The sequence below is a fragment of the Vigna unguiculata genome, chromosome 5 (genome assembly GCF_037176805.1).
Source record: "Vigna unguiculata cultivar grain cowpea cultivar isolate G323 ecotype 2 chromosome 5, ASM3717680v1, whole genome shotgun sequence".
In the NCBI taxonomy this organism is placed as follows: Eukaryota; Viridiplantae; Streptophyta; class Magnoliopsida; order Fabales; family Fabaceae; genus Vigna; species Vigna unguiculata.
Window position 1 is genome coordinate 52,929,107 of NC_140796.1, and position 15,589 is coordinate 52,944,695.

The 15,589-nt window shown below is 32.6% G+C and overlaps 3 protein-coding genes across 4 annotated transcripts; 2 read left to right on the forward strand and 1 right to left on the reverse strand.

Annotated features, from left to right (window-relative positions):
* The first annotated feature begins 1,732 nt into the window (after window positions 1–1,732).
* On the forward strand, window positions 1,733–5,665 carry LOC114185593 (S-adenosyl-L-methionine-dependent methyltransferases superfamily protein). 2 transcript variants are annotated; one of them, XM_028073416.2, is made up of 8 exons: window positions 1,733–1,909; window positions 2,413–2,572; window positions 2,664–2,729; window positions 3,213–3,279; window positions 3,669–3,769; window positions 4,076–4,120; window positions 4,541–5,011; window positions 5,263–5,665. In XM_028073416.2, the coding sequence occupies exons 2-8, from the start codon at window positions 2,438–2,440 to the stop codon at window positions 5,434–5,436; spliced, it is 1,059 nt and encodes a 352-aa protein (XP_027929217.1). In that variant the 5' UTR covers window positions 1,733–1,909; window positions 2,413–2,437; the 3' UTR covers window positions 5,437–5,665. The 2 variants fall into 2 exon arrangements, with proteins under 2 accessions (XP_027929217.1, XP_027929220.1); XM_028073419.2 differs by having other exon boundaries at window positions 2,682–2,729.
* Window positions 5,666–7,111: 1,446 nt separating this feature from the next.
* FTA (farnesyltransferase A) lies at window positions 7,112–10,453 on the forward strand. The gene is made up of 5 exons (XM_028074017.2): window positions 7,112–7,417; window positions 7,613–7,722; window positions 8,471–8,591; window positions 8,703–8,798; window positions 9,779–10,453. Exons 1-5 carry the CDS (start codon window positions 7,175–7,177, stop codon window positions 10,241–10,243), a joined length of 1,035 nt encoding a protein of 344 aa, XP_027929818.1. The 5' UTR covers window positions 7,112–7,174; the 3' UTR covers window positions 10,244–10,453.
* Window positions 10,454–11,600: 1,147 nt separating this feature from the next.
* LOC114184586 (endonuclease III homolog 1, chloroplastic-like) lies at window positions 11,601–14,823 on the reverse strand. Its single transcript, XM_028071894.2, has 10 exons — window positions 14,664–14,823; window positions 14,488–14,585; window positions 14,235–14,289; window positions 14,046–14,164; window positions 13,520–13,586; window positions 13,148–13,239; window positions 12,909–13,046; window positions 12,538–12,642; window positions 12,183–12,266; window positions 11,601–11,882 (listed from the first exon to the last, which is right to left on the reverse strand). The coding sequence occupies exons 1-10, from the start codon at window positions 14,752–14,754 to the stop codon at window positions 11,739–11,741; spliced, it is 993 nt and encodes a 330-aa protein (XP_027927695.1). The 5' UTR covers window positions 14,755–14,823; the 3' UTR covers window positions 11,601–11,738.
* Between the last annotated feature and the right edge of the window lie 766 nt (window positions 14,824–15,589).

Genomic DNA, 15,589 nt, shown 5'->3' on the forward strand with positions numbered 1-15,589 from the left:
ATTAAAATATAGTGTTTATTGTCGGATGTCAATATAGTTTTTTTTTATTATTATTATTCTCAATATTTATAACTAAAATCAAGTTTTATGTTACTCAATTATGCGACATAAGTCCCTACTACTTATGCTAACTAATAATGATGGTTATATATGGTGTTTAAAGAGAAATGATTAAGTTTTTAATTTTTATTCGTTTATAAATGGTTCGTACAAACAAACTAAGGTGAAAAAATACCAAACCATTTGGGCAGCATAATATATGTTTCATAAAATTAATTCATTAAGTTTACTAACAACTTGCATAAAAAATGTTAAGATATATTTGGTAGAAGTAGTTTAAAAGTTGGCTCATAGAATATAAGCTAAGAGTTGGAGGCTTATAAGTTAACTTTTTAATTAAATTACCTAAAAAAAGTAATTGGTAAATATAAAAAGATATATTTATTTATTTAAGTTAGAAGAATATTTCAAATATTATATTATCTTTATAGTCCTTTGTTTTTAATTTAGATTTAAACAATTTTTTATTTGAAAACAATTTTATATTATATATATCTTAAAAATTCAATTTAACTATTTATTTTAAAATGTAATCCATGATTAAAGTTGTTAATAATTTTATATAATACATAATGGTTAAAAATCTACAAAACCTAACTTGTCATCCTGAAAAGACTTTCGTAGCAGTTTTTAATCCCATAATAATGCATTTTTATCAAAGTATATCCTAAATTTGAAACAATTGATGGTTAAACACAAAATCATGTTAAGCCTGTGCTGGAGAAAAAAATAATTCTTTGATCCAAAAACTTGAATGGTCATATTTAAATTAAAAAAATAAAAATTAGAGAAAGTAGTACAGACACACTGAACAAAAATTGAAGTCAGTATTTTTAATGTACCAGGATTTCGTACAGAAGATTTGTTCATTAACTTTTGAGTAATTAAAAAGTTCCTAATAGCAATTATTTTAGATATTATGACTATTTTTCTTTTTGTAGTACAGAATTTTTCTGAAAAGAAAAAATTTCCATGCATTAGTTTTTAAATAGTTGTGGATTCGTCAAAGTCTCCAATTATAATTAAAACATACCTACAAAAACTCAACACAATGTGAACGATTAATTGAGCCCTTATTAGCCGTGTCGTGTACCCAAACAATAGATAATTAAGTTTATCTATTTTTTAAATATGATTATCATGTGGTTAGTGCCCCAAAGATCCTTACACAGATCTTACCTAAACTTTAAAAGTAAAAAAAATGGGAGAGTTTATTGAAAAATAAAATAAATAATCATAGACTATAAAAGTGAAGTCTCGAGAAGATAATCAACGAATCTCAGAAGCAACAACTTCAAAATAGCAACGTGTATTGTTACGTTAAACCTGGATTAAAAATGAATTAGAGATTAAAAAATGATATTAATAACTTAAATAGAAATTACAAAATGAAATAGAAAGAGTCATTTACCCCCTTCCAAATTGTTTTCCAAAATAGTAGAAAAATAAAATATTTTTAATTTCATTTATATCTCACTTTATGGAATATGAAACGTATTATTAATGCGAAGGAACTATTGATGTTAATATTAATTAATTAATTAATTACCAAAAAGAAGAAAAGTGAAAAAGGTGTAGTCTAGAGACAAGCGTGTGATATGATCTGGCCCCACCCCGTAATCGTCCAACCAAAACACACACATACATACATACATGGAAAGGAAAGGGCATTTTGGGAAATTCGTGCGGTGCAGGCCTCTAACGTCGAACCTTCTCTGTTTCCTGTTTCTGCTCTTCTTTCTTTCTGCTTTAGAAATCACAGCTTTGAACTTTTGGCTCTTTTTCGTTCCTCACCAAATCCCACTCCGCTTTCGTCTTTCACACTGCCATTGACCTATTCTCTCTTCAGGTACTCTCCTCTCTCGCGCGATTCTCCTTCAATTCTCCTTTTTCCTCAATTCATTTTATTATTACTGTTAATCAATAGTCCGTGTTGCTGATCGTCAATTATTCCTGCGATTCCACTTCTACTTTCTGTTACTCCTGTTGTTTAATTTCGCTATTTGAATTTGCGTCGCTTGAATTCTTAAGTTCTTTTTCTTACTAGCCGCGGCACTTTCGATTTGAAGCTCCGTGCTGATTCGATACCTGCTACTGTCTTTTCCTTTTAGCCACCGGTAGATTTTCCCCTCTTTTTTATCTCGGAGACAGAAAAAGCTTTTGTTTCTCTCTATCCTTGTATGTAATTGACTACTCAAACTTTGTTTCTTGCTTCTTGCTTTATGATTGCACGATTCCGTGGCAGTAAAACGCGCTGAGTGTTTGTGATTATTGGCTGTTATTGTTTTTATTTTTATGTATTATATTTAAATTTTAAATATGTTGGAGTTGCTTACTTAAAATTTGTTGCAGGAGATTGCTTTCGATTTCAACTGCAATGCGTGCACCGGCGTTACTTGCTCAGTGCTTACCTGGCCTTGTGCCTCATGATCGTGGAAGTCTCAGCATATCCTCCGTTCCTGAGAAAGATGTTCAGCTCCCGTCACCGGCCGTGGAGATTCTCCCTTCCAAGGTACAATTCATGTTTCTACAAACTGCTATCCTATCACCGCCACTCAACTCCCTGAAAAATGTCGAGGTTAAAAAGTGTGACGCTGTTTTAGATTTGTCGTGCTTTGCAGGCAGTTCACACCGACAAGGATAATGGGGAGAATATGGATCATTTTAAGGTAAATCTTATTGTGGTTTGTTGTATTTGTTTTGTGAAGGATGGCTTGACTCCTGAATGTACAATTCTTTATGGCAGATTGGTGTTAAGAAAAAGGTTTAAGATTCTTTGTTGTTGTCTTTTTTGTGATAAATCTCAATACATGGATGCAAGTTTTATATCTTGAAATTGACGTAGGCGAGGCATTGGTTTCACAAAGGTTATACTTCGCTGACTAAATTTGTCTGCTAAGTCGTATTGAAATAAGATCTTTTGGTTACATTTCCATGGTTTATTGTGTGCTTTTGAAGTGTTTTACACGATGGGTTTTAATATTTTTTTAAGAGCACCTATTATTCTTCTATTTTCTTGAAAACTGTCTCATTTATTCTTTTTGAAAATTTCCTCGTATGAATCTTCTATTCTGCAAGATTAAGATAATGTTATTTTTTTGTACCGGTCAGTTTTATAGCTACGCACTGATGCTCTCTTAAACCTCTGACAGGGTTTAGTTAGTGTTGCTGATATTGTTGGATTCAGTGGCTCGGAGGCAATATCCTTGAAACCTGACGGTATGCATTTGATGTTTCAGACTTGTATGCGTTGGATACATGATTGATGTTTTCTTGCGAAGAAGCATTTTCTTCCAGTTTCATAAATCCATAAAAGTAACGTACTTGAGAATTAACACAGCATACGTCCTTATGATGTTATAATAATTCTTAGACCAAAATATTATTTGGCATGAAAGGAAGGTGACAAATCTTTAAGGTCAGCTTATTATCATCCTAACAAATTTAACCTAGCCCGAAATCCATATTAAATCAGAAAAAAAAAAATGACAAGATTCGTGTTGAGAAAAATGTCTTTTCACAGTTATGTCTTTGCTATATACATGTAATTTGTTGTCTCACGAATATGAAGGACTGATGTTATCAAATTTACTCATTTGACTTTGTAGGTTATCTGAAATCCTGGACTAGTTCCATTGATCTTGTTAGTGTTCTTAAGCATGAGATTCGTGATGGGCAACTGACTTTCAGAGGAAAAAGAGTACTTGAAGTATATTGCGAATGAACATTTTATTGCTTGCTATTTTTAACTTGATCTTATTGAGTTCTTGCATTTCATTGGTCCTTTCCTCACTTTTCAAATGCTCAAAATGTCAGCTACATCTATGAGATTTCGTTCCTTTCTTCTTCCTTGTACCTATTTTTTCAATCATGTTTATTCTATTCCCCCTGGGCCTTATTATAAAAAACAAGTCATTGTGTTAAAAACACTATCATTTATTTCTTATAAAATGTACTGAAGGTAGTATTGATTATTCATAATTTACAAATCTCTTTGCTTTCATGTATTTTGCAGCTCAGTTGCAACTATGGACTGCCTGGAATTTTCGCTTGCTTGAAGGTATGCACTCTAGTATTGGGGTATCACTTGATCTTTTTTCTGGTTTCACTTGTCACTGATCTATTATGTATAAGCTGGAAATAATACATTAGGTAGATGTTTTCCTAAAGCATAGTCTGTTTGGCAAGCTGTTTAGACAATTGATAGACAGAGACTGAAATTTAAATTGTGTAGGCATTGTGGTTCTTTGTGATTTGATTGCTCGAATTACACTGTCTTCTTGGCGTGATTGCCAAAAGTTTCAACTTTTTTCAGGGTAATATTAGTGACAGACAATCAGGTAAATAGCAATACGAGAAACCTGTAGTGTTTTGGGGAGAATAAATAGCATCAAGTAAATTTTTTACCAGCATATTTAAAGAAATACACTCACGCTTTGGAAATAACACGGTTTGTCCTCTATTTGGTTTTGTTTAACAGGGAGCTTCTGTGGTGCATTTTCAAGATCAGAGTGCAGAAACTGTAAGATGCACAACCATACCAAATGTCCTTGCTAATCTCAAGCAAGCCCGTGATAGGCAGAGTCGACAGCCTGAATCTCCTCTTACCCCTTCAAGACAGACTCTGGCACCATCGGTTAACTTTTACGCTGGTGACTGGGAGGAATTACCAACCGTGCTGTCTGTTGTGAAAAGTGATGGATATGAAGTTATGCCTGGAATGAGTTTGAGTTTTTCGGAGGAAGACTTTATGGAAGGATGTAGCAGCCAAGATGGTAGCATCATTGGTCATGAATCTTACTCAAGACGGTCTAGGAAGCTCTCAGGTAGTCGAGCATGGGAAAGAGGCAGTGAGGCGGATCAAGGAGAGGGTGGCTATGATGTTATCTTAATGACAGAGATTCCATACTCCATTACCTCTTTGAAGAAGCTGTATGCACTTATTAAGAAGGTTTGTTTTCCTGTGCTGGTTGTCTATACTTACTGAAATATTGTAAATGCTTTACTTATTCTGTTCTTCTGGTACATGTGGCATATGTTTATTAGACAATTGGCTGATTATCATGTGGTTGGATTTGGGTTGTGTCTTCCACCCTCATTTGTTGATTTATTATGCATTTGTTGATTTTCGAAGTTTGTCCTTTTCTATTTTGACTGAATTATTACCATTTAATTTATCTTTTGTATTTTTCTTGAGATCAGTGCTTGAGGCCGCCATATGGTGTGGTATATATAGCTCCTACCAAGAGGCACTATGTTGGATTCAGTAATGGAGTGCGGCAACTAAGAAGTCTCGTAGACGAGGAGGGAATTTTTGGAGCACATTTAGTCAAGGATTTGGCTGATAGGGATATCTGGAAGTTCTTTCACAAGTAAACGAGAATTTGAAAATCAGATACTACGTTGGCGGACATACGATAAAAAATTCTAATGACACCGTACATTTTTATAATATGAATCACAGGCATTCTTTTGTTTTTTAAATCTATAGTTTCTCCATTTTTCTTATAGCTTAGCAATAATGGAGGTCTAAATTTGAATTATTAGTTTATGTTTACCGTGATACTGTCTCATTTAATTGAGTAAATCGCACATTAATCCTCGAGATTGCTTTTGTTGAATATTTTAGTCCTTGGTATTCAAAAGCTGTTGGTCTTTGATTTTACTAGGTGATATTCATTAGTCTTTTTAAGTGTAAAATGATAGCAGAAAATAAAGTAAAAAAGAAATCTGTTTAACGATTTGCAATTTTAGAGATTAATATATGATTGTACAATCTCGAGAATTAATGTGGAGATTTACTCCAAATTATTTTGCACACTTATCTCGATGTTAAAGAAATTAAGATATTGGAATTGTAAATCAAACAAGCGGTAGTGTATTGACAAAGTAGTAGTAATGTATTACATGGCTGGATTTGAGTGGAACGCCATAATAGAGTGAGAAGGTGCGAATTTTTATAGAAATAGCACACTGTTTCATTTTTTTTCCTTCATAATAGTATATTTTAGCTTTTATTTACTAGTAGTATGTTTTTACTGTGAGTTTAGAATTTGGTTTTAAAAAAATTAACTCTAAACATGATTTTCCATGAGTATGTTTTTTTAACATAAACTCCAAAAACATGTTCTTTCGATTCTATTCTGAATTATATATATGAAATGCTAAGATTAGCGATAAAATATTGTAAAGGGTTATAATATTTAGTCACGACACATACCAAACAAAGACAATCCAAAAATTAATTTGGCAAAGACTTCCTCTTATAATAGTATCGTGTTCGAAGGAAAAAAATAGGTTTTGAAACAAGTGTTATTTCAACTTTCAATAGCAGTTACTTTTCCCCCGTTTATATCCATAATACTCTGTTTTATCTAAAAACAATATTATTTTTATTCTTTTTTTCTTAAAACAAATTATGTTTTACAATTTCCAAGAAAAATAATTTATTTTAGAATAATTATTATCTTATATATTTACGAGAGAGTGAAAATATATAGAGCATAACAGAATTTGCTACACCGTTTTAAACTGAGCAAACGTTTATTAATCCATGTATGATGAATAATCCTAAACATGAAAAGAAGGAAGTAACATTTTAAAAATATTAACAGGTATCCTAAAGGTACAGGTTAAAGAATTAAAAGTAAGATTTGTTTTATTAAGAAATATTAATACATATTTATTGTGACGACACTTAATATTAGGGGGAAGGAATAACTTTCATGAATAGAATAGAATCATAGAAGCGAGTCATAACTAACTATTGGTTGGAAATAGGAAGTAAAATAGTGTGTCGACATTGAAGGATGTGTTGAGAATATTAAATACTATTTCTTCTAATTCTTTTAATAAGAACCAATTAGCTAATAAATAATAGTTAAAATTAAATAAATTTAAGAAAATGCCAAAAGTGAAGCTTCCCTCACCCACCTTTTTGTCCAAGGTAAAAGAAAGGAATCACATTCACATGACACATCACACGGGCTTTTTATCGCATTGGGCCTACAAAAGCAAGCTCATAAGCCCAAGTCTTAAAGCAAAAGTTAAGACCCCAGTCTAAATTGGGAGGGCGTGCGAAGGAGTAAAGCGAAGTGAAGAAGGTTATCGAAGGATGGAATCTGAAGGCGAAGAGGAGGAGCAGAAACGCGTGCCGCTGAGGGAGAGACCGGAGTGGTCAGATGTTACTCCACTTCCGCAAAACGACGGCCCCAGCCCCGTCGTTCCGATCCAATACACGCAAGACTTCGCCGAAGTCATGGACTACTTTCGCGCCGTTTACCACGCCGATGAACGCTCCCCTCGCGCCCTAGCTCTCACCGCCGAAGTTATCCAGTTCAACTCCGGCAATTACACTGTACGTTTATCTAGCTATCTCTCTCGATTTTACAATCTAAATCAATTCAAAACGCGTTTCAATTTTTCTCTGCTATAAATCTTCATTACTCACTCCTCACCAATATGTGTGTGGTATAATGATAGTTGAAGTTAATTTGATTATCTTTTTTTACGTATGACGATTGAAGTGAGTTGTATGTGGTTTGTTTTGTAGGTGTGGCATTTCCGGCGGTTGTTACTTGAGTCGCTAAAAGTTGACTTGCACAGTGAACTGGAGTTTGTGGAGCGTATGGCCGCTGGAAATTCCAAAAATTATCAGATGTGGTGAGATGCTCTGCTTTGCTCTGCTCTGCTCTTTGTTACTTTGCCGTTACTTCATTGCGACTGACAATCCTGTTAGCTTGTCCAGCAACTGTTATAGGATCAGAAAATAACGTTGAATCAAAATTTTCACATAAATTAAAATCTACTTATGCAACTAGCATTTCCTTGAGATTGGTTGTTTGACTTATCCCGAACCTTATAAGGATTTTTGTCTTTTCCATTTGAGTAAATTCTGTCATAGACTTTATTTTGATAAATTTATTTATGAAAGTGAAGAAAATAAGAAGGTAGAACTTCTGCATAAGCTAAAATTAAAGTCAACTTAGGGATAAGTTGATTTTAGCTCACAGTGGAAGCGCTATAGTTTTTGGATCAGTTAAGTAAATAAGAGTGCTATTAAAGTTAGGGGTATAAGTTGATTTTAGCTCACAGGAGAAGCACAATTCATTTTTATCTTCTTATTTTCTTCTCTATTAAATGCTTATAAAGAAGTTTATTTGACAAAGGGTTTATAGTGTGAAAATTTATGAACTGTGGTGTCTCTGAAGCTGGTGCTTTGAAATGCTTCTTTGTTCATAATGACTAGCCATTTCAGTTGCACAAAAGCATTTTTAGCATGATTCTTCTGTGTGCTATGTTTGGTATTTGACAGTCGTTTCTTATGTAAATCGTCGTGAATTGAAGTTCTTCTGAATACAACTTTTGTACACACACCATCATATTGATCTTCATGTCAGATGTTTTGTAGGCATCATAGACGATGGGTTGCTGAGAAGTTAGGACCTGAAGCTAGAAAGGTTGAGCTTGAGTTCACCAAAAAGATACTCTCTAATGACGCCAAACATTATCATGCATGGTCGCATAGACAGGTTTGTTTCTCATATTGTCACCACAAATGTAAATGCTCATTATTTTAGCATTGGTATCTCTATCTGAGGCATAGTTTAATTATTGAAACCCTTCTTTTGTTGCGTGGACAGTGGGCTCTTCAAGCACTTGGAGGATGGGAAGATGAGCTTAATTATTGCTCAGAACTTCTTGAAGAAGACATTTTTAATAATTCTGCTTGGAATCAGGTATGCAACTATGTTACCTGTTTTGTTTAGTTTATACAGGACACGTCATAAATACTCATCATGGATTTGCTTGATTGTTGCCTAACTAATTGATGTCAGACTCCTTCTCTCACACGTCCCCCCACGCCTAATCTTACATTTCCAATAATTACAATTGAGAAGTAACTATTTTCCTTGTATTTTGTTAAAGTTCCGTATCAACTTTAATTTTAGCTTATGAGAGTCGTTATTCTCTTATAGGCTCTTTACGAACATAAGATCTCTAATAGTAAATTGAGTTGAGGTTCAATCTCTTCAATATAATTTAACCAGTAAGAATTCAACGCAATGAGCAGTCATATTATAAAAATGTAAGAAATTAATTTAAAATATTGTGGAAAATTAAATTAATTGATAAATATTATTTCAATGATAATATCTAATAAACAGAGATTTCTTTTTTAATTTCTAAATTTCTGAACTATTCTAATTAGTAGAAAGGTATTAATGATGATTCACAAACATTTTTATATTTACTGTTGATTGAAGAAATTTAAGTGTTAATTAATAGTTATGAAAAGTGAAAATCTTCTTTACTTGAATAACTATTGGCACATGTTACAATAAATACGTGGTTTTAACTGAATAAAGATTTGCATGTAAAATGTGGCGTCGTAAGAAGAAAGAGTTACATATGATGTGGTTTCCTCAGAAGAAAAAGTATCATTTAACTTCGTGAGAAACAAGAATGAGGTATCAAATTTAATATATGGTTGTGAGTCAACTAAATTCTGCTATAAGAATTGTTAAAAGGGAAAGATGTGCCACATATTGTGCTTGACACCTTGTCGTCTTCTTACCCTTAAAAGTAAAATCCTTGAGTAATATGATATGCTCAGGGGTAAAGTTATTAATGTTCATGACAAATGTACTTTACTTTTAACAAGTATTCTTCCTTTGTTTTCATAATTTAGAAAATTAACATTTAATAATTTTTACAGAGATATTTTGTCATAACAAGGTCTCCTTTCTTGGGGGGGCTAAAAGCTATGAGAGAGTCTGAAGTGCTTTACACCATTGAAGCCATTATATCCCAACCTGAAAATGAAAGCTCGTGGAGATATCTACGAGGACTTTATAAAGGTGAAATCACTTCATGGGTAAATGATCCTCAAGTTTCTTCTTTGTGTTTAAAGATTTTAAGAACCAAAAGCAACTACTTGTTTGCTCTTGGCACCGTTTTGGATCTCATATGCTATGGCTATCAACCAAATGAAGACATGAGAAATGCCATTGAGGCTGTGAATGCAGTAGATATGGATAAACACAGTTTAGAAGATGATGGGAGAGGGGAACATCAAAATTTAAATATAGCACGAAATATTTGTTCTATCCTAGAACACGTTGATCCAATTAGAACCAACTATTGGATTTGGCGCAAGAGCAGGCTTTCTCTTTCAGCCTAATACCAAAGTTTTTAAAGGACAACTATGTCGTGTACCAAAGCTCATTGAAGTGATGCCTGATTTTTGGCTGTGTTGTGATGTTGTTTCTTTTGGTGCAGATTTATTTATTTTGGTCATGTTATTACTGTCATGTTGAGTGTATGGATTGAAAAGCAAATATAGTTTAGTCACTGCACAATAAGAAATTGAAGTCTTTTCCTTTGGGGCGCATGATAGGTTTCAAATGGGATCCATAAATCATCCCTAGCTTATCCATGTATAAATTTAATGAATTAATGAATCCGTTGATCTTTAAAAATTAAAATTAACAAAATTTGGAGAATCTATGTATTGTTAGATTAACATTACGCAATTCAGCAAAGGATTTTTTTTTTTTTACTAAATAAGAAGAACGGTTTCTGCGGCGGAGCCTACCAGATCTTACATCTGTTTTGAAAAACCAACTAATCGATCGGATACAATGAAATGATAGGGATGTGAAGGTTAAAAAAAAAAAAAAATCTGAAGATATAACATATATATAAAATGCATAGTTGTAATATTTTTTCATTTGAATTCTTAATGAGGTTACTTTGATTAATTGTTTTTATAAAATATTTAAATGTGGTGTGATAATTTTTAGAAAAGAAAAATAAAATGTTAGATAATTTCTAAACTAGTTATCTTTAAAATTTAATATGCTCGTCATATCGTATATAATAATTTAGAATTTTTGAAATAATGTAAAACTTCTTTATATTTTTAGTGCATTCAACTTAAATTATACTTCAAGAATTATATCTGGCTATATTTTTTACTTAAACTTTAATTATTTTATTTATTTTTTAATACATTGTATATAAAAAATAATATATATATATATATATATATATATATATATATATATCGATGTATATAAACCTTTGAGTGAGGCCGTGACAGCCAACATATCCATCAGCCTCCGTCATGGGCCAAGTCTGGACATCAAGCCCAGTATCATGATGGGCCATCAGGAACCAATACAAGCTCACGGAAAGAATATGAACTCGGGACCTATCGCACCTAAGCCAGAATCATACCACTAGAGCAAATGCCCGCTTGTTATTGGATTTAACTATAAAATATAAAACTGTTTAGATAAACTATTCTTATAGTTTATATACCAACATTTTACCATGTTTTTTACAACATACCCATAAAAAGGTTGTTAATTATAATTATATTTGGGGTCTGAACAGCATAAATATATTTGTGTGGTGTTTGGTAAAAAGGTGATGGAGAAAGATGTGTGCAAGTAAAATTAGTTTCAAAAAAAGGTTACAGTTTTTTTGGCCAACTTATAATGGGAATTATGATTACATCTAATAAATCAAGTACATGAATAAAGTTATGTGTGATGTTATAATAAGTACTATTTTCAAAATGAAGATTTTGCAGTCTTCGCATGATAGTGTTATTATATTATCTTATAATCAGAAGATCATTACTTTAAACCTTTAAAGCAACATTGGCTCGATTAAGGCTTCTTGTTCAATGTAAGTTTTTTGGACTTTGATGAAAAGCTTGAAACCTCCTTGTATGCTGATGGACAGAAGCTACTTACACTGCACTCTCCACAGTGAGGCCGTAGAGGAGTACAAATTGATCGTCCAAATCCTACCTGTTTGTATTCAAGTAAGACAATGTTGTAATATAAAAATGACACTGCTATTTTGACACCCAAAATTTGTTTACTCTTATCTGATACTACCTTTTATTATTTTTACTTTCTTTTTTTCTTTACAAATACAAAAAATAGTTGTCAAAAGGTGCGAAAAAAACTTTTTTCCTATTTTGGGGTAAACAAGCTCCAACATGCATTTCTATGATGCTGTAAAAACAGAATAGTGTGATAACCAAATTAACCATTCTGGGCATATGTTGAAAATGATATACAGTAAAAGAAATAAACTTAGCATACCAAAAGAGGATTTATTGGAACCCATTCTTCCCTCGGAAGCCATAGTTGCAGCCTTTGTCTGGTTTCTTCTGGTGTCGAAGTTTTCTAGCACATAGAAGAGGATTAATGACTTTCAAATTGTGACATTAGAAGCAAGTAATTCTTATTTGCTGAACAGACTCATAGTTGCAGCAACTTTCAGATATCACGGTAAACAAGTGATATTGTGTGATATTTATCAGTGACATTCTCTTGTTCTAACATACATATTAAGCTGAATTCAAGTTCGAGTTGGAAGTTTCATATCAAATAGAAGTGAAAAATTTGGCAATATGAATGTCAATTTCAGAAAATCAGAGAAGCAAAAGATGTGAACCTGTTTTGAGCCTGATCTAGAAACCCACCCAAGACGATTGCAGATACGGTGTACGTGAGTATCTACACATATCCCTTGGACATTGTTCCATCCACAAATCATAACCTATACTGCCACTGACAAAGTGAGCTTAAAGAGGAAAAAAAAACCCACACTATTATCACTAATAAAATGAGCTTAAAAAGTATAAATAATAATTTTTTGTCCCTGCACTCATTTAGGAATCAGTCCTACTATGAAAAAAAAAAATACTCAAGTTTTAGTTCCTTTGTCATAACTCCTAATAAATGTTATGTACAAGGACCAATAAATATTTTAATAAAAACTGAAAGGAAAATGGTGTTTGAAATAGAAAAGCATTTTGTACAGACCAGATGAGCAATCTTAGGACCTACTCCTGGGAGCAAGAGTAGTTCCTGGATTGAGCTAGGTATGTCTCCATCATACTTCATGAGGCAAATGTCAGCAACTTTCTTCAAGTAACTCGCTTTTCTTGTATAAAATCCAACCTTGGAAAAGAATAAAGTATAAGAATGGGTATTATGGAAATAATGGATGAGAAATTGGTTTCCTGAAGCTACTACAATAGATACTTTGGCAAAGAACATACAGGGTAAATCAACTTTTTTATGGTTTCTTCATCAGCTTTGTTCATTGCTTCAGCAGTAAGCAGGCCATTTTCTTGAAGACGTTGAGTCGCTCCTATTCTTGAAAGTACACACTTGTGATTAAAAATTTAAAATAAGCAACTTCATTAACATGATTAATCACGTATAAAAGATATTATTTTCAACCTAAAACATTAAAATAATGGATTTGTGAGTCTATTAATGATGATCAACTTTTTCATTTCTATTTAATTTCAGACTCAAACTCACATTTGGATTACTAAGGAGAAATAATATCAGTATATCTTTGTCCTTAGAATGAGTCTTAGTATACTACAATCTAACAAAAGAAAACCAAGGGCTTGAATACCTACCATGAGTAACATGCTCCTTAGTTTGGCTTGATAAAAGGGAAGATGCAAGAACAGCAAATCTTCTTTCCTACTTGTAATCATCAGAATTTACATAAGGGTAAATTTATCCGTAACATCATGCTTCAAACAGTATTCTGAAATTAGAAGAAAATAATGCTCCTACAATCACAGTAGTTAATAGAAAGTCCCTGTGACAATCCAACCCATTCAGGATTCAAAATGTGGTTCAAAATGTTAGGAATAACCAGTGAGTCAAAAGTCAATAGAATAGACAAAATTAAACATTATATAAAAATAAATATTCATAACAGTATTATCTTAAAATTTTGAGTAAAAATGATATCATATATATAAAACTAATGTGATATATATAAAGAACCACAATCTCTTGGTGATTATAACCCCTTCATATGATGAAATATATAAACCCATCACAAAACTTGTACTAATGAGTAATTCTAATAGGAGACAGAAAATAGGTTATAGATGAGTTCGATGAGAATAAGCAATGCATTTAATGGTAGACCTTAGGAGGTACAGTATTATGAGAAGTTTCCTCGCGCGCAAGTGGTTCATGTTCATCTGCTGAACTCCTCATTTGGCGAATTCCTTGAAGAACCTTTTCCCAGTTGACAGGGGCTTCACCTACATACATCAACTGCAAAATTTGAGCTTCCCGAACCAAGGACGAAGCCCAGAGGCAAGAAAAACTCACCACTATGAACCAATTCATTTGATCTTGCGCGTGCAAGTGCAAAATCTGGGATCTCCTGCATGGGGTAAACTCACACATTACATCACATTCGAATGAAACTTACTCTTGAAGATGCAGTTAACAGGTTCATATCACATCACAAGTGAAAAAGTTTCCATAAATGGGACCAATTAAAGGATTGAAAAGTTCAGATTGAAAATTGAAATTCCGGAGGTCGGAAAAGCTCAAACAACAATGAAACTGAAAGTCTCACTTTCTGATGCTTTTCCGTTTCAATTTCGGGAACGTGCTGCTGAAGCTGCAAGCTTTTTCTGGTTCTTTTGTTAGTCACAGAGGCTCGAAGTTGAGACACTGAAGCAGGAAAGAAAGTAGTAGTGAGTTTATTTGTGATGGAGATGCAAAAATGAAGAAGAGATATTCTTACAAAACCTGGGTGAGGTTTTGAGGAAAAAAATTGAGTGGTTTTGGGAAGAAGGGAGACATGGATTCGTCCCAAACCAAACACAGAAGCGACCAACATTTGAGGAAAAATGTTGTCTTTTAGATGTTTGTGTCGGAGTGAAGAGAAAAGAGTAAGTATTTTTCTTGGTTATAGACGCCATTAAAATTTGTCACATGCTCTTTTAATCACTTTACGAATATAAAGAAGTACATTGAAGTCCAATTAATGAAAAACCAAACCAAATCAAACTTAAATACCGAAAGGATATTTTAATAATCTAGGCTGAAATTTAGCTTCATTATTTCTAATTAATTTAGCTCTTTTATCTTTTATTGAGATAGTTAACTAGTGTAATGCACAATCCAAAAGTAAAACAAACACATGCAAAAGTGAAGGCTTAAAGTGTAATTGTGTATAATGTGATGTGGTTGGTCCATAATTCAGATTTTTTACTAAATTTTTTATATTACTTTTCATCGACTAATAAAAATACACTATATTAATACTTTAAATATTTTGTTAAAATATTTCAAATTTTCAATCGGTAATCATCTGTATATTTTAAAAACACAGTAAAAAGAAAAGAAAAAACTAAAAGTAAATCCAAATTCGGTTGGTTCGTCTATTTACCCCTCCAAATAGATCGAAACCAGAGAGAGGGACACGTGCTCTTCCATCCTATGCTACAGGACTCAACCCTCAACAAACACATATTAACAGCATTACTTTGATTGTCATAACATTTTTTTCTTCAGCAATCAATTTGATGTAATTTCTTTTTAGTGTGAATGTTTTCACGAAAAATGTAACTCTAATTTTAATTTGGTTTTCTTCATGTAATTTAATTTTTGCTTATTCGTCATTTCGGCTAAAAAAATTCTTTAGATAATTTCAGTCCCTTACTTTTTAATTA